This window comes from Myotis nattereri (assembly GCF_964212035.1).
Source record: "Myotis nattereri genome assembly, chromosome: 3".
Classification (NCBI taxonomy): Eukaryota; Metazoa; Chordata; class Mammalia; order Chiroptera; family Vespertilionidae; genus Myotis; species Myotis nattereri.
Genome location: NC_138077.1, coordinates 106,526,702 through 106,546,547, shown reverse-complemented (window position 1 = coordinate 106,546,547; position 19,846 = coordinate 106,526,702). Strand labels below are relative to the sequence as shown.

Genomic DNA, 19,846 nt, shown 5'->3' with positions numbered 1-19,846 from the left:
GCTTGCTTGCTCCAGTGATGGAGGAAGCCAAGGTTCCCAGCCTGCTGTGGCCCAGCTCTCAGCTCCAGTGACAGCAATGAAGTTTCAATTATAGAAGATAAACAAACCCCAGATACCTGCTTTCAGCAGGCTGTGGCCTCAAGCTGGAGCCGGCTCTCAGCTCCAGTGACAGCAACAAAGTTTCAATTATAGAAGGTAAATAAATCCCAGAATTAAAAAAAAAGAAAAAAAAGGAGAGGCTGGGAGCTTCAGTCGCTGGCCAGCCTGAAAACGGCCCTCAGCCCCTCACCCAGGCTGGCCAGGCACCACAGTGGGGACCCCCACCCTAAAGGGGGTGTGGCCAGCCTAAAAACAGCCATCAGCCCCTCATCCAGGCTGGCCAGGCGCACCAGTGGGGACCCCCCTCATTGAAGGGGGTCTGACTAGCTGCAAATAGCCATCAGCCCCTCACCCAGGCTGGCCAGGCACCCCAGCGGGACCCCTACCCTGATCCGGGACACCCTTCAGGGCAAACCAGCCGGCCCCCACCGGTGCACCAGGCCTCTATCCTATGTAATCAAAGGGTAATATGCAAACTGACCCTAACAGCAGAAAGACTGGGAATGACTGGTCACTATGACACACACTGACCACCAGGGGGCAGACGCTCAATGCAGGAGCTGTCCCCTGGTGGTCAGTGCACTCCCACATGAGGGAGCTCTGCTCAGCCACAAGCCAGGCTGATGGTTGCCCGTACAGCAGTGGTGGTGGGAGCCTCCCCTGCCTCCTCAGCAGCTCTAAGGATGTCTGACTGCAGCTTAGGTCTGCTCCCCGCTGGCAAGTGGACATCCCCTGAGGGCTGCTGGGCTGCCAGAGGGATGTCTGATTGCCATCGTAGGCCCAATCCCTCGGAGAGCAGGCATAAGCCAGCAGGTGGTCATCCCCCAAGGGGTCCCAGACTGCAAGAGGGCACAGGTCGGGCTGAGGAACCCTCCCCCCCGCCCCCCCCCCGAGTGCACAAATTTTTGTGCACCGGGCCTCTATTACACTATAAGAAATAAACAATAGGTTGAATGAAGCAGAAGGCTGAATCAATGATTTGGAAGACAAAGTAGCAGCAAAAGAAAAAGAATTTTTAAAGAGTAAGGTAGTTTAAGGGACCCTTGGAACAACATAAAGTGTAACAATATCCACATCATAGGTGTACCAGAAAGAGAAAAAAAAAAAAGAGAGAGAGAGAGAGCAAGGGATCAAGAAAATATTTGAAGAAATAATAATTGAAAATTTTCTAACCTGGTGAAAGAAAAAGATACACAAGTACAGGAAAGGCAAAGAGTCCCAAACAAGATGAACCAAAAGAGACCCGCACTAAGACACATTATAATTAAAATGGCAAAGGTTAAGGGCAAAGAAAGAATCTTAAAAGCAGTAAATAAATGAAATCATAAATAAAAGAAGAGAAGTAACAACTGACACCAAAGAAATACAAAAGATTGTAAGAAAATATTACGAACAACTAATGGCACAATCTGGAAGAAATGGATAAATTCCTAGGAACATACAATCTTACAAAACTGAATCAGGAAGAATAAGAAAATCTGAATGAAGAGATAACAACTAATAAATTAAAGCAGTTATCAAAAAATTCCCAAAAAACAACAGTCCTGAACTGGATAGTTTTACAGGTAAATTTTGCCAAACATTTAAAGAACGAACACCTATCCTTCTCAAACTATTATAAAAAATTAAAAAGAAGGAAGACTCCAAAGCTCATTTTATGAGGCCAGAATTATCCTAACTCCAAAACCAGATAAAGACATTAGAAAGAAATAGAATTATAGGCCAATATTTCTGATGAACATAGATGCAGAAATACTCAACAAAATATAAGAATACCAAGTCCAGCGATACCTTAAAAAAAACAAACACCATGATCAAGTGAGATTTATTCTGGGGATGCAAGGTTGGTACAATATCCACAAATCAATGAATATGATACATCACATAAATAAAATGAAGAACCAAAATCACATGATCATATCAATAGATGCAGAAAAAGCATTTGATATAATCCAGCACCCATTTATAATAAAAACTCTCAGCATAGTGGGAATAGAGGGAACATACTTCAGCATAATAAAGACCATATATGGCAAACCCATAGCCAGCATCATACTCAATGGGCAAAAACTAGCTTCGTTCCCTTATGATCAGGACAAGACAAGAATGTCCACTTTTACCATACTTTTACTCAGTTCTATCCACAGCAATCAGAATAAATAAAACACACCCAAATTGGAAAGGAAGAAGTAAAACAGTCATTATATTGATAGATAGATGATAGATAGATAGATAGATAGATAGATAGATAGATGAAGCAATAGAGAGAGAACCCTAAAAATTCCACCAAAAAACTATTAGAACTGATAAATGAATTCAGTAAAGTAGCAGAATACAAAATAAATATCCAGAAATCATTTGAATTTTTATACACCAATCCTATATAATGAAGAGGTAATGTGCAAATTGACCATCACACCCTTCCACAAGATGGCCTCCCCCATGTGGTCAAAGATGGCTGCCACAAGATGGCTGGCAGGGGAGGGCAGTTAGGAGTGACTGGGCTGGCAGGGGAGGGCAGTTGTGGGTGACCAGGCCTGCAGGGGAGGGCAGTTGTGGGCAACCAGGCCTGCAGGGGAGGCCAGTTGGGGCAATCGGGCCAGCAGGGGAGCAATTAGGCATTGATCAGGCTGGCAGGGAAGTGGTTAGTGGGTGATCAGGCTGGCAGGCAGTCAAGTGGTTGGGAGCCAGCAGTCCCGGCTTGTGAAAGAGATGTCCAACTGCCGGTTTAGGCCTAAACCGGCAGTTGGACATCCCCCTAGGGGTCCCAGATTGGAGAGGATGCAGGCTGGGCTGAGGGACACTCCCTTCCCAGTGCATGAATTTCATGCACCAGGCCTCTAGCAATGACTATAAGAAAAGAAAACTAAAGACCAGCCAGTGTAGCTCAGTGGTTGAGCATCGACCTATGAACCAGGACATCACAGTTTGATTCCCGGTCAGGGCACAAGCCTGGGTTGTGGGCTCGATCCCCAATAGGGGGCATACAGGAGGCAGCCAATCAATGATTCACTCTCATCATTGAAGTTTCTATCTCCCTCTCCCTTCCTCTCTAAAATCAATATCAATATATAAAAACAAAAGAAAGGAAGACTAATAAAACAATCCCATTTATAATTGCATCACAAAAAATAACTAGGAATAAATTTAACCAAGGTTGTAAAAAAACCTGTACTTGGAAAATTATAAGACACTGAAGAAAGAAATTGAAAAACATACATATAAGTGGAAGCATATATCATGTTCATGGATAAGAAGAATTAACATCATTAAAATGTCTATACTACCCAAAGCAATCTATAGATTCATCACAATTCCTATCAAGACACCAATAGTGCATTTCATAGAACTACAACAAATATTCAAAAAATTTATATGTAATCACAAAAGACCTCCAAATAGCCACAGCAATCTTGAGAAAGAAGAACCAAGTTGGGGTAATCATGCTGGCTGATATCAACAATACTACAAGCCCATAGTAATCAAAACAGTGTAGTACTAGCATAAAAACAGTCATAGAGATTAATGGAACAGAATAGAGAGCCCAGAAATAGACCCATGCCAATTAATATTTGACAAAGAAGGCAAAAAAACATACAATTGGATAAAAACAGTAAATAGTGTTGAGAAAATTGGACAGACACATGCAAAAAAATGAAACTAGACCACCTTCTTACAACATATGCAAAAATAAACTCAAAATGGATTAAAGACTTAAATGCTAGACTAGCAACCATAAAAATCCTAGAAGATAATATAGGCAGTAAAATCTCGAACATTTCTTGTAGCAATATTTTTTTCTGATATATTGCTTTGGGCAAGGAAAACAAACAAAATGGATTACATCAAAGTAAAGAGTTTTTGCACAGCAGAAGAAACCATCAACAAAATGAACAGACAACCCACTGAATGGAAGAACACATTTACCAATGACACATCCAATAAGGGGTTAATATCCAAAATGTATAAAGAACTTATACAACTTAATGCCAAAAAAACAAATAACCTAATTTAAAAATGGGCAAAGGACCTGAATAGATACTTCTCCAAAGAGGACTCACATGTGAAAAGATGCCCAATATCATTAATCATCAGAGAAAAGCAAATCAAAACCACAATGAAATATCACCTCTCACCTGTCAGAATGGCTGTCATCAGTAAATCAATAATCAACAAGTGCTGAGGAGGATGTGCAGAAAAGAGAATCCAGACTGTTGCAGCCAGTGTGAAAAGCAATATGGAGTTACCTCAAAAAACTAAAACTGGAGCTGTCTTATGACCCAGAAATTACACTTCTGGGCTATATCCAAAGAAATTCAAAACACTAATTCAAAAGGAAACATACATCCCTATGTCCATTGCAGCATTATTTACAATAGCCAAGATTTGGAAGCAACCCAAGTGCCGATCATAGATGAATGGATAAAAAAAGCTGTGGTACATTTACACAATGGGATAAAACTCGGCCATAAAAAAAAGAAGGAAACCTTACCTTTTAAGATAGCATGGATGGACCTGGAGAGCATTATGCTAAGTAAAATAATAAGCCAGCCAGAGAAATACAAGTACCATATAATTTCACTTATAGGTGGAATCTAATAAACAAAATAAATTAACAAATAGGATCAGATCATAGATATGGAGAACAGACTGGCAGCTGTCAGAGAGGAGGAGGGCTGGAGGGCTGAGTGAAAAAGGTAAAGTGATTAAGCAAATTTTAAAAAGAACTCATAGACATAGAAAACAGTTGTGGGAAAAGGGGTTGGGAAGAGGTAGAAGAGGATAAAGGGGGGATAAATGGTAATGGGAGGAGACTTGACTTGGAATGGTCAACACATAATACAAAATACAGATGATGTATTATAGATGTATACATCTGAAACCTTTACAGTTTTATTAACTAATGTCATCCTAATACATTCAATAAAAGTTAATAAATGAATAAAAGAAAGGGGCACCCTAATAAATGAGGCTTCAGCTGAGAACTGAAAGATAAGTAGTAATTAGCTTGACAAAGATAAGAAAAAATCATGCTATGCAGGGAACAGACTATATGCTAAGGCTTAAAACTGGAGAGACCATGTTAACTTAAAGGCATTTATTCTACAGGGAAGGAGAAAATGAGGCTTTAGTCCTAAGCAGAGTTCATCCAGGGAGTGGGTCGGCATGGAGAAAAGGAGCAGTCTCAGGTTCTAGTCCTGAACATCCAAACGTTTACCCAACAATTCCCTATCACAAGCTCAACTCTTCATTATATTTTGAGAAAATGTGACCTACATCATTTTATCAGAAAATTTCTTGTTTTTCACATCTTAAATATATAGTATAGTATCTATGCTATTGAACATGTCAGTGTTTTCATTAGTAAAATCTGTACCTGTTTCAGAAGTGGTGCAGCATAATACAACAAGTAAATGCTTTGAAAAAAAAGCAAATCAAATTCAAATCCTGGCTCTGCAACCTCGTGGTTGTGTGAGTTTGGACAATTTGCTTAACCTTTCTGAGCTTCAATTTCCTTCTGTATAAAATGAGAATATGATGCCTTTTTCAAAGGGCAGTTGTGAAGATAAAACAAAACAATATGTAAATATATTGCATCTAATATTTCTATTGCTAAGAATGCTGCTATGGTTTAATATTATACAAAGAGGGAGATTGTACATTTTCTAAAGGTCAACAGAAAGTATTATGTTTAATCCCATTATCATGCTTCTCATAGCTTAGCTATATGCTTCTGCCTGTGAATATGAATTTGACCTTAAGAATTGACTGTATGCTAAGTGAAATTAATCAGTCAGAGAAAGATAAATACCACATGATCTCACTCATTTGTGGAATATAGAGAACTACATAGACTGATGAACAGGGACAGATCCAAAGACAGAGAAACAGCGATCAGACTATCTATCCCCAGAGGGAAAGTAGGGGAGGGTGGGGGTAAGGGGAAGAGATCAACCAAGGGACTTGTATGCATGCATATGAGCCAAACCAATGGACATGGACAACAGGGGGATAAGAACATGAGTGGGGGGGGGGGAGAGGTTGGGAGTTAATGGGGGGATGAGGACACATTTGTAATACCTTAACCAATAAAGAAATTTAAAAAAAAAGAATTGACTGTCTTTTTAAAACGAAGATATAACACAGTAAGTTTCAAAATGTGATTTAGATTCATATTTGTGATATTTTGCTTTTATTATTACACTAGAGGCCTGGTGCATGAAATTCGTGCACTGGGGGAGGGTTGTCCCTCAGCCCAGCCTGCACCCTCTCCAATCTGGGACTCCTTGGGCCTAAACTGGCAGTCAGACATCCCTCTTACAATCCGGGACTGTTGGCTCCCAACCGCTTGCCTGCCTGCTGCCTGATTGCCCCTAACTGCTTCTGCCTGCCTGCCTGATCACCCCCTAACCACTCCCCTGCCAGCCTGATCACCCCCTAACCACTCCCCTGCCAGCCTGATCCATGCCTAACTGCTCCCCTGCCGGCTTGATTGCCCCCAACTGCCCTCCCTTGCTGGCCTGGTTAGACCTAACTGCCCTCCCCAGCAGTCTTGGTCACCCCCAACTGCTATCCCCTGCCAGCCATTTGTGGTGGCCATCTTGTGACCACATGGGGGTGGCCATCTTTGACCACATGGGGGCAGCCATCTTGTGCGAGGGCATGATGGTTAATTTGCATATTATATCTTTATTATATAGGACTAGGAAACACTTCTAAATTCTTAGTCTGTAGGAGCTTCATTAACATTCAAAAAGATGACAGTGTCTTCGTAATTTTTTAAGAAAAAAGGATAAGCTCGGCCTAACCACCCGAATGATGTCCTAACTCTACCCATCTCACAAACTAGTAAAATGACTTCTAATCACACATCAATCTCCTCATATTGGGTGGAAAATCCATGTATTTATTTAGTGGGTAAACTTTTTGGGAACTCTGTGTGAACACTCTTACCTAGAACACAGGACGTTCCCTAAGGGATAAGATCTTGTTACTTTTTGCTTCTCTGTTCACTGTGGCACACATTTGTAGCATATAATTTTCTAAATATCTCTCTATATAAAAGCCTAATAGGCAATAATATATATTATATATATATATACTCAACTGCTTGACCAGTCGCTATGACACTCACTGACCACCAGGGGGCAGACACTCCAACAGGTAGGTTAGCTTGCTGCTAAGGTTTTGCCTATCAGGAGAGTCAGGCCAGACACACCCTGGAGCCAACCTCCTATGCCCTGGAGCCAACCTCCCACGGCCCCTCCCTGGCCTCTAAAATATTTCTTCTAATTAATTACCTTTCAATGTGCAGGAATTCATGTACCAGGCCTCTAGTTAAATAATAATAAGTCCCTAGAAACCCTGGAGAAGCACACAAGCAATATCCTTGCCAGGGCTGCAAGCAGTCCCTGTGTATCCCATTATGACCTCATATGGTAACTAATTTGTGTTTAGACTTTAGACTATTTCCTGCCACAAGAATTTGTAGTTGTTTGTATACTCTAAGGCATAAATCCAAGAAAAATAGCTTTTCAGATGTTTCAGTGGTTCCAACCCTCTTCAATAAGACTTGTATCATTTGACAACTTTAATCAGATTCTGAATTACCATGGGAAAAAATCACAATGTGTGTACCCAGAAAAATTACTATTTTTAAATAGTTATTAGATATAGAGAGACTAGGAATTGGATGGTGTCAGTCTCCACTCCAGGGAAGACTGATTGTTGCTAACAGCCTATAACATCATTTTTCTATGTATTCAGATTCGTTCAGGGACGTGTCCTCAGAGAGCAGTGAGTGCATCATAGTGTTCTTCCACAGTGGGAGGCACACTTCCAGACTAAGCAAATGCTCCTTTTCCAGGGACCTGAAAGGTGGAGAGAATGGAGTCACATCTCTCCTTTTCACCACTGTACTCCTTGCTTTGTTGGGAGTCCCTATTATCTAAATTGCCTGCATATTTTTAAAAAAGAAGTTGGATAGCAAAATACAAGGAACATATGAAAGTATAAAATAGTGTACATGCCTCTGTATTTGGAGCCGTAATATGCTCTCTATTACATTAAGAGGCATTGTTTTAATCTCCTAATATAGAGGCTCATTATTTAGTAATAATATTTTGTAATATAGTAAAGAGTGTTTTGTCCTAAATCTAATAAAATCAAATAATCATAGGGCTGGAAAGATCATTTGAGGTCAATCCCCAGCCTTCAAGCAAAACTCAGCACCATATTTCAACCTCATTCTGTTTTGCAAGTTACCCAAGGATACTTTTACTTTTAGGGGTCATCTTAAATGTAACTTATTTTTATGCTTCTGGTTATTGATTAAAATGTTTAATATTTAACACAGTAACAATGCTAACAGAATGTCTTGTCTTAGTACTGAACAAAACACCAACCCCTACACAGCCACTGATTCTCCTAAATAATTTGAATTTGATGATCGGGTACAGGAAAAAGGGCAGGATGTGCTGTGGGAGCTCTGTGGCCTCTTTATCAGAGTCGGTTCCCCATAGATGAGTGATCATCGCCATGGTTATGGTCTTAGATACAAATGTCTAATGGAAGTCCTGATGGTGTGGAATGCCTGGAAGCAATTAACTGATTACTTCTTTTCAATGGGCACCCCACGAAGAAGCTCTATAACCCATATACTATAGTACCTGCTCACTGACGATGGGAAATCTGTTAAAATGAAGTGAAAATAGATATCATTTACAGTTTCCCCTTTGGATTTTTAGTTTTGTCATTTGGTCAGACAAGTTCATCCTTATTTAGTAGGATTTGTTCTTTTTCAATTTGATGATTTTAGAATGTAGTTGTTTTCTTTAAATTTTCTGCTTTTTATTTTCTTTTTAAGTTTTCAGGGTTTTGTTTTGTTTTTAGTTATATTTGAAAATTATTTTCTTAAACTATTTCTATTCTAGAGATTAGCTTTCTCTGTGCTTTCCTGAATTTTATGAAAATGGTAACTAGCAATTTTACCATAGTTTAATTCTTTCTTCATAAACCTTGGAAGACATCTATGTAAATGACCAAGGTCCATAGATTTGAGTCAAGTCATTGCATCTTAGAACTGAAAAGAACATTAAATACCAGATAATCAAATGCTCCCATTCCAAAAATTATAAAATTATGAATTAGGCAAAACTATGACTCTGATCTTGATTTCTAATTTAGGATTTTTCTACTTCTCCCCTCTTCCCTAACAATTCAATGTGGATGTTGAATATCATTATAGCACCTAACCACAGCAGGCAGAATGACGGTCCCTCCAAAAGGTCTACATCTTAACCCACGAGCATTTGAACATATTATGTTAACTGACAAAGAGGAATTAGTGGTGTAGATGGAATTAGGGTTGCTAAGCAGCTGGCCTTAAAGTAGGTACGTTATACTGAATTGTCCAAATAGGTCCACTGTAATCGAAAGAATCCTTAAAATCGGAAGAATGAGGCAGAAGAGGAGATCAGATGCTGTGATGTGAGAAGGACTTGAGCCTCAGCTGTTGGTTTCCAAGTGGGGGAGCACAGCAAAGAGCCAAGGAATGTGCCTCTTGCAGCCAGTAAGGGCAAGGAATCAGATTCTCTCCTCAGCCTCCAGAAGGAACTGAGCTCTGCTGACTTCCTGATTTTAGCCCAGAGACCTGTGTAGGACTTCTGACCCACATAAGTGTAAAATAATAAATCCATGTTGTTTGTGGTAATTTAAGGCAGCCATAGAAACCAATGCACTGACAGAGTCCTGATGGCAGAAAATTCTTTTTCCACAGAATACATTTTAAAACCTGCTCCTTTTCCTTTAAAAAAATATCTGCCTTAAGACAGTATTTGCCTTTTGCTAGGAAGCAATATCATTTTGTATTAATTTATTGCATTTTCCATAAATAGACACAAGTTCATGCCCAAGTTAACCAAATGAAGGAGCGACAAGGGGGAGTTCAGAGGATGTTGCTGCCGCTCCTCATCAGAGTGCCCTTGGGGCAGCCGGAGGAGAGGCAGACTTTTGATGTGGGGCTGCAATTCTCAGTGTGTTAGATAAAAACATTTCAAGGTTTGACTGTGGTTAATAGAAGTTTTTCAAGCTGGCTTCTGTCCATAGCATTCACAGTGCTGTGATTAAGGACATTGATGTTCATAAAATTTTGTCCCTTCAAAACACTTTCCACTCAAAAGTAGCAAAGAGAAATGAAGTCATACATACACACACCCTCAGGCCTGCCTTTGACAGCAGGAATTTTCACCTGAACAATCATTTATAGAAATAAGCCTCAGAGACTCTATCACCAATTTTCATATTACCTTGCTACAGAATCATTCTTAGACTTCTTTGAACACTCGAAAGACAGGCAGGCAGAAACAAGGTCTTTAAACCCAGTATTCTTGTCTACTAAATCTTTAGTCTTAATATTTTTGAATTTCCACCCAAGATATTTTTCTCAAAAACATGAAGACCTCCAGTGACCACATGTCCCAGTTTACCTGGGACTGACTAGGCTCCTGGGACATGGGACTTCTAGTGCTAATACCAGGAATGTCCTGAGGAAGAGAGACCGCAGATAAGGCTCAAGTGCACACTTTTGTGTGCAGCCAAGGCCCTAGCTTAGAGTACCCCAGATACCATTTTTCAAGTTTAGAGTCCAAAACACCCCAAAATGTGAAGTTTGGACTCAGGAAGAGCCAATCTTGCTCACACTCTGCAGTATCCTTCTCAGTGATTTGCTAACCATTTGGGATTATCAGCTCAATGTGAAAGATGTTAGGAACTATCAGAGAACACATGTGACTCCATGGAGAACGCATTGAACCGTCTATTTATGCAGTGGCTCTTGGTTTTCTCCTGTGTTCACTGAGAAATGTACTTATGTTCATACATTTTGGTTCATTGCAGGGTATTAATAAGCAACCTGAGATCTATTCTGGAGGCTCAGTTTGACAGCCAGGTCCGTGCGACTGGACACAGTTATGAGAAATACAACAACTGGGAAACGGTAGGACTTGCACATCATTTAGTAAGACATTACTTTGGGGATTGAACCAAAAATGCCACATTAATCTATATGGTTCCATTTGGTAGATAGAAGCTTGGACTCAGCAAGTTGCCAGTGAGAATCCAGACCTCATCTCTCGCAGTGCAATCGGCACCACATTTGAAGGACGCACTATGTACCTCCTCAAGGTAATTGTTTTTAACCATGACCTTGCCATATCTGAGGGCTTTAAATCGATGAATTCCAACACATTAACATCTATTCCCAGATATACTCATCCCAAACATTGTTAAAATTCTTTCACTGCCTATATCCCCCAGGGAATCAAACAGATTTCCCAGCTTCTTTTATCATACATGGATTTTTAAATCATTATGTTGACTTTTATTCAAAAGAAAAAATGCAATAAAGTGGATGTCCTATAAATTTAACCACTTTCCTCCGAGTCTAAGCAATGTAAATGATCATCTACCTTGATGAAATTCTTTTCCCCCAGATGTTTGCAAATCCATTTGCTAAAGAGTTTCATAAACTTCATGTCTATCAGACAACATTACAAAGTGTATCAACAATTTGTTTCTGTCATCTTCTAAAACCATTTAGGTCATATAATTCTAATAATATAAAAAGACAAGGAATAAGTGGAAGAGAAGAAAAATTCTTACAAGATTAGCAATAATCACTATTATTTCTAATTATTCTTCTAGTTGTCTTGGACCTGTCACCTAATAATAGCAGCTGAAAATAAGCTTCACATGAGGACAATTAAGCAGGGTAATTAAGCACCTTCTGAAAATATGTGCTTATCAAGCTTAATAAAAGTAATAAACAACCATGTAAGACCACAGATAGGGCTCAATAAGCCTTCAGCTCAAACACTGGGTTATAGTGGCAAGAACATACTGTGCTAGTATGATGTTTTAATTTAATCACGGAATATATTTCTTGCTGCTGTCAAGTTTCACCTGTTAAATCTAAGGCTCAGAAGGGTAGTGACTGGTAAGCTCCAAATTTAATGAATAATAGTTTTCCTTTTGTTTGCAATAGGTTGGTAAACCTGGACCCAATAAGCCTGCTATTTTCATGGACTGCGGTTTCCATGCCAGAGAGTGGATTTCCCCAGCATTCTGCCAGTGGTTTGTGAGAGAGGTCAGTATGTAAAATGATTTAGGGAAGAGAGAAGTAGAAAGTATTATTTTACTTCAATCAATTCCTTACAACCTAGCTATAATAGAAGAGAATAATAACAGAAAAAATCATAATTTCAAGTTCTTATTTTTGGGTGTTAGTTGCAACTCTCACCAAAAGACCTTCATAAAGCAAGTTTTAAAATAAAAACAGTTAGCAAATTGTATTTACTTGAATTTCACACCCACCTTTGGTGGAAAGGCTAATAGGTAGTATAGTGGATGAAAGTTCATGTTTGTAGATAAACACTAACTTGATCTTTACCTTCTGGATACTAATCACTGCATGCCTTATAATAAAAGAAAATAGTACATATAGCTCCCTACCATAAATGGTACTGTTTTCAACCCTTATAATTCTAATTATAAGATATATGTGAAAGTCCTTTAAAAACTAAAATTCTTAAATACCCATGAGCCCATATTGATATAAATAGATTATTAAATAAGTTAATAAAAAGGAAAGAAGGAACAAGTCTTTCTTACAGAATTGCAACTAACAGATGTACAAAGAATGAGCAAAATAGAAAATTACCATTAGAACACTATAGTAATAATAATTTCAGGAAAATCAGTGGATATGCACAAAAATTTGGGGGTAAAACTTAAAGAGAAATAAAATATTTGCCATCCTAAAAGTACCTACTGAAAGATATGTACCAGATTATAAAATTTACAGTGGAGAATCCTAGCAGGAACTACCTTAACAATGATCAAGGTTAACATCATCAGTATGAGACAAAATCAATACAATGTGCTCTCTAATGTTATGCACTGAAAAGGTACATGGTTTTTATGGTATTCTTCACCAAAATGCATAATCTTTCTCTAATTATTAAAAATATCAGAGAAGCTCAATTGAGGGACCTCCTGCAAAATAACTAGACAGCACTCTTCAATAGAAGTGCCAAATCACAAAAGACAAAGATAGACTGAGGAAGTGTCTCAGATAAGAGGAGACTATGGAGACATGACAGCCAAATGCAGTGTGGGGGTCCTAGAACAGAAAAAGGACATTAGTAGAAAAGCTGGTGAAATATGAATAAAACTTTTATACCAAAGTGGATCACTTTGATACCTGTAACATAGTTATGTAAATGGTAACATTAGGAAAAGCTGAGTGGAGGGTACATGGGAACTCTCTGTACTTGTAACTCTTATACAATTATTACAAAACTAGAGGACTGGTGCACGAAATTCGTGCATGGGTAGGGTCCCTAGGCCTGGCCGGCAATCAGGGCCGATCTGTGGGGTGACTGGCGGGGTGATTACTCGCTGGCCCCACCCCCCACCACCACTGCCAGGTCGGGGCCTGCAGGCTAGGGGCAGCTCCTGCGTTGAGCATCTGCCCCTGGTGGTCAGTGTGCATCATAGCAACTGGTCATTCCCCTGGTCATTCTGCTGGTCAGTCGATTTGCATATTAGGGTTCTACATAGATAGATTAAAGGTTTAAAATATTAAAGTGTTTTTAAATATATAAAATATTATTGTATACAATATGATTTTTTTTCTGTGAAGCACTTTTGTGTCTATTTGTATGGTTTTGGTTTCTAGACATGTTATGTATCCAATTGCCACCATTTAACTTTAGTGAATGTTTCCCCACATGTCCTCTAGGGAAAGAACTTTTATTATTACTGTGATTATCTCCAAATTGTAGACCATTGAAAAAACATGGTTCTATAGCTTCTCTAACCTCAAAAGCCCATGTTTTATCATGTTATTGTAATGAACATACATGCATAGAGTCACAAAGAGTATATAAAAACTATTAATTCATAAAAGCCTCAAATGCCATAAAGTCTATTCAAGCAAACTTAGGAGAGAGTTAAATTTAAGTTTAAAATAATTCCGGGCCTGCGGGACTGTGACTACCAGAACATAATAAATGGGCATGAGGCCCTTATTCACAGATAAGTGTTCTTAGCATGGAGAACTAGTCCAGTCCCTTAACAGAGTTCCCTTCTTAAGAAACAATCATACAAAGAAGACTTCCATCATTGTGCAGCTTGGAGCCTCAGTGAGATGCTCCCCAAAGTCCATTAGTGTGAACTCAATTTATAGTGGAAGAGGTTCTCATTCTTTTTCTATAATAGACACTGGATAGACCATCTACAGGAGGTTTCATAGAAATTAAATAAATTTCTAGATGATATTGTGAGAAACAGGCATAGCCATCCATAGACATTCCTTGCTTACTAGAATGGGTCTTACCCTCATATCTTACTAGCTTTGAAAAAAGTTATCACAGTTATTATTGCAAAGGAAGTGAGTATGTATGTTATTTAAAAGTCTTTAGTTTTGTTAAATCTTTGTTGAACTTTAAAGTAAAAAATTAAAATAAAAATAATAACTATGTGGAATACATAAGATGAAATAGAGTATCCTGGAAACAGAGAAAAATTAGAAACAAGTGTTTTAAACAAAACTATCAGCAGTATTTTGCTAATTGATTTTTAAACATTAATATCTAACCAAAGTCAATATCATCTAATCTATGTAAATTTTAACAGCATCAGCATTCCATTCTTTCATGAAATTCTGCTTTGTAATTCATCACAGGCTGTTCGCACCTATGGACGTGAGATTCACATGACAGAATTTCTCGACAAGTTAGACTTCTATGTCTTGCCTGTGGTCAATATTGATGGCTATGTCTACACCTGGACCAAGGTATATGAACTACTATTTAGAGACACTGATCACATTAAAACCAACCACTTTCTATTATACTTGTTCTAACCATATAATCCACTTTTAGAATCGAATGTGGAGAAAGACTCGCTCTACCTATGATGGAACTAAATGCATTGGTACAGACCCCAACAGAAATTTTGATGCTGGTTGGTGCAGTAAGTATCTGGCTGACCATTTGCATGTATCTGTTGAGAAACACAGGAGGAAAAATAAAATAGGAAACATAATAGTATCTAAAACAAGAAAAAATATAAAATTTTATAGTTTAGAGTTCTAATTTCTGAGAGCATAGACAAAAGAGTTTATTCAGTCCATAAAAATGTGTTATGTGCTCTATTGTGTTCCCAGCTATGCTAGATGCTGGAACATAAGACTGAACAAACCCGACATAATCCTACTACTTATGGAATGTATAATTGAGAGGAGACCATCATTAAATAGCTATTTAAACAAAATTGTGATAGAATTATAATTTTGTGATTCAATTCTCAGTAAATGATTACAATAATATGAAAATTTCTCATAGATATTAGTTTGCTCCATACTTTTTAATTTTCATACACTATATTGATCTCACTGTATAATACTACACAGGGAAACATTGCTGGTTTCACATGCTGTCAGCTGAAAAACACACTCCCTAATCTTGTGACTAAATGTGTACATAGTTTATAATGTGTACATACATGATGATGATTATTTGTACTCCTATGGAAACCACTTATCTTTAACTCTCTGATTTGAAAGTTTGAAATATGCCCTGTGAGAACTTTAGTAGATGATCTTTACCATTAACAATATATGTTTTCTAGAACTTGGAGCATCTCGAAACCCCTGTGATGAAACTTACTGTGGGCCTGCGGCAGAGTCTGAAAAAGAGACCAAGGCCCTGGCTAATTTCATCCGCAACAACCTGTCTTCCATCAAAGCATACCTGACAATCCACTCCTACTCCCAGATGATGCTTTACCCTTACTCCTATGATTACAAACTCACGGAAAACAATGTTGAGTTGGTAAGTAGTCTTGACAGTAGATATGGTATTTCACTGTTAAATTTTTAAAATTCTATTATTGGAAAAAAATATAAGAACAATTTCTAGAAGTTCCATTAATAATTTTTGATAATAGAAGCAAAAGACTTACAACAGATTTACAGAGACTCTAGAAGTGGCTAAATAAATTATCTAAAAGAAATATGGTTTTGATTCAGGGAATGGTCCCAACATGTGGTTTATTCACTCATCTTCAAAATGACAATAGTTCCACCTCCTCCTGCTTCACCACAGTGTTCACTCTCATGACGATTTCAGAGGCATCTGGGATAATCCACAAAGTTCCCTCATGTCATGTATAATCTTAATCAGAAAGTCAATTTTGTCAAGTTGCCTTGAGCTGGATTTCACATAGGCTGAGTGTGGCAGATGTCATTAGGAATGTGGTACATTTGGTTGACATTGGATTGTGATGAGATCCTAAAATTGCTTATTTCACTGTTTGATGAGGTGAGACACAAAAGTAAATCAGTCAATGAAAAAATGATGTGAATGGGTCCTTATTTGATATAGGAAATAATTAATATCCCTGACTCAAAAAAAATTAGCAATCTTGTTGGAGAATCAAGATATAACTACATGAAAAGCTAAATTACATAATTAACAAATATCACACATCAATACATATTATTTTTAAATAAGGAGGTTTGAATTCTTCAAACAATATATTTTTTTAAATTTGTGAAACATCTGGCTGCCAGAAGTTGGGACCAGTGATCTAAAAGAAAAGATTTAAAGCATTTGAAAAAAAATTTAAAAATAAAGCATTTGAGTTATGCCCCCCCAAAAAAAGTATTTTACTTAGACAATGACATAGATATTTGGCTTACCTACATACATAAATTTGAAGACCCGGTAACTTTAACAAGTGAAAAATATTGCTTTGTACTTTCAGATTCAGTCTTTCTAAGACCAAATAAAACATGTAATGCTGTAAATGTTTTGTGAAGAGCAAAACAGAAAAATAATTCAGACTCTTAGAAAAAAAACATGATAGCTAATAGCTGACAAGGTTGTTCTTTTTTAAAAAATGCTATTTCTCAAAAAGCTTCCCATTTTTCCTATCTGTTGCCAAAAAAACAAAGAAAACATCATTAGTTGGAACCATTAAATATTTCACTGTTCCAATTATACTCAGTGTTCCAGTGGGTGCTCAAGGCCCTCTGTCCCAGAGATGGGTGTGGTCAGCTCTTCACTTCAGTCCTAGATTACTGGTCACCAATGGAGAGGTGGTGGCATGTATTGTTTGCTTAATTAATGTGAATATGTTTAAATTGTACCACATCAAAATAAAAAAGACAAAGCCATAATAACTAAGCATTAATAAGTTGGTAAGTAAAATAGTAAAACTAAAATTATAAACCATATTAAGTGTAACAATAACCAGGATATCCAGTTTGCTTAATAGCAACTAGTTTTAAACATAAATTCTAAAAGACTAAGACAAAGTATTCTTTTGAATTGAACTGCTTCACAAAGTTTCAATGCTTTTTCTTATTTTGAGAATAAATGTAAACCCTTTTGGATGAAAACTTTGTCACTCCATATAGTTAACATACTATCTGGGCTACTCTAAAAGTCTAGAAGCGGTTCTCAACCTGTGGGTCGCGACCCCTTGCGGTCAAAGGACCCTTTCACAGGGGTCGCCTAAGACCATCCTGCATATCAGATATTTACATTACGATTCATAACAGTAGCAACGTTACAGTTATGAAGTAGCAATGAAAATAATTTTATGGTTGGGTCACAACATGAGGAACTGTATTTAAAGGGCCAGAAGGTTGAGAACCACTGCTACAGATTATCCTTTTTTAAAAAAAAATAAAGTTCTACTTATAGAATCTCCTGAATAATTTTTGCTCCTTCCTATGGTAGTCTCACCCAGAAACAGACTCAAGGCTCGAGTTAGTGGGTTTGGTGGGCCAGTTCATGCATGCCCCCAGCAGTGTGAAGCCAATCCCTAGAAAGCGAGCCACCAATGCTCCTCTCTAACAATCACTCCTTCATTTAAAATCAAGGAAAGAGAGGTAATGTACAAAAAGATATTAGAAATCCTGCCCTCCAAAATTGTTTTTAAATTCTAATTAGCAAAGGAGTGTAATAAACAGAATTATAACAAACTAAACTATTCACAGTCTATTCTCAAAATAAGCACAAACCACAAAATAATCTTACGTTAGATGTTTATTTTTACATTCACAAAACTAATAAATTCAAGGAAAAGTACATGTGACTTCTTATATTTTTCAGAGCATAATCAGATAGGTAACTAAAATGCAAAATATAATTTTACTTATATCACACTCATTCATTTAAAAGTTACTTTTTTTCTTATAATTGTTTTCTATAATTAAACTTTTGCCTCATATCTTAAAAGAAATTTTTAAATGCCACTAGTGAAATCTGAGGTGGATGTTATTTGATCATCTGATTCTTTTGGGATCTGGATTTTGGTTGGCATTCCAAAGCAACTTTAAGTCTTTTGAATAAATAAAGATACTTTCAACTTTCTTCTTATTTTGTATAAATTCAACTTACTTATTTCCTAGGCACATTTTGCTAGGACAGCTCATAACTATATAGTTATTATAAATATATTTGTACCTGAAAGACAATTTGAGTCTCTCAAAAAGAAAAACATTAGCTTTTCTGTGGTTTTTATTTGTAATATCGATATCAAAAAAAAAGTAAGTCTTGATCTAGAAAGATGAATGTTCCATCCAACTCTAGTGCCTCCAAATTAATTCTCAGTTAGGAAAATGTGACCACAGTAGGAAATAAAACATAGGAAAAATTAATAAGATAAATTTTAGGCATACCACATTATAGATAAGTCAGAATTTTCTTAAAGTAATGCAAAGCAGATTTTATCTTACACAAAATTTGGCGTGAGTGTGTGTAATTCTAATTTCTCTATATACTTATAAAGTTTTTAAGATTATACTTATTGGGAAAAAATATTCAAAGAGAATAAGACTCCAGGATGAAGGAAATTATTCTCTACTTATATTAGCATTCTTAGCCCAAATCTAGGACATATTATAAGTAGCAATTCTTTGATGTCTGAGTCATGATGAAAATTTATGTGGCTTCATTTCTGAAAGATCTTAGATGAAGATTGCCTGACAGTTGCCCATATCATGAGACAACTTTCAGAGTGAAGAAAGGCAGAGATAGGAATGCAAAAGACCAATGAGGTAGAAAAACATAAGTAATAGCATGGATGACATGGAAGGCTACAAAAATATATCTTCAGCAGATCAGTAAAAAAAAGTGTGAGGAATCATAGAAGTATCTTACATGCATTGCTTCCCAGTTTGCAAATCACTTTCATAGGAAGTGCACTGTAAGTTTCCAATGGTTTAATAAACTGTCTGGTTCCTTGGTATTGACTTCTTCGCTATAAAGCTATCACTATCTTCAAAGGAAGGTTTAAGGCCCAGATAAAGAATATACTTACATTTTCAAAATTCTAAAGGATAATGAAATAGTGAATTGTATGACCTCTTCATTGTCACAGAAAATAAAAACTAGCAGACATGATTGAAAAGGCTCCCAAACTTATTCATATCTTTGCATTTATTGAGTATGGAGAAGCTCCCAATCTTTGGTACACCTTCCTCCCAAAGAGGCCTACATGGCACTGTTAGTAATAGTAATTATTATTACACCACTTCTAAGTTCAAAAGTAGGAACCCAGCATCATAACAGGTCAACTAAGTATCTTGAGCAAATGGAAAGCTGATGTGCACTCCACAAAAGTACACGAAGGGGCAGGCATCTCACACCACATTTCTGCATTAGAAGCATAG

General features: G+C 37.4%; 1 protein-coding gene across 1 annotated transcript in view; it reads left to right on the top strand.

Annotated features, from left to right (window-relative positions):
* Positions 1 to 19,846, top strand: part of CPB1 (carboxypeptidase B1) — a 163,673-nt gene that overhangs the window by 129,906 nt on the left and 13,921 nt on the right. Inside the window, exons 4-9 of the mRNA XM_081087457.1 lie at positions 10,996 to 11,095; positions 11,182 to 11,283; positions 12,143 to 12,244; positions 14,846 to 14,956; positions 15,045 to 15,135; positions 15,793 to 15,995. Of these exons, the coding sequence (XP_080943583.1) occupies positions 11,269 to 11,283; positions 12,143 to 12,244; positions 14,846 to 14,956; positions 15,045 to 15,135; positions 15,793 to 15,995 (522 nt within the window). The 5' untranslated portion in view covers positions 10,996 to 11,095; positions 11,182 to 11,268. The remainder of the gene's footprint in view (positions 1 to 10,995; positions 11,096 to 11,181; positions 11,284 to 12,142; positions 12,245 to 14,845; positions 14,957 to 15,044; positions 15,136 to 15,792; positions 15,996 to 19,846) is intronic.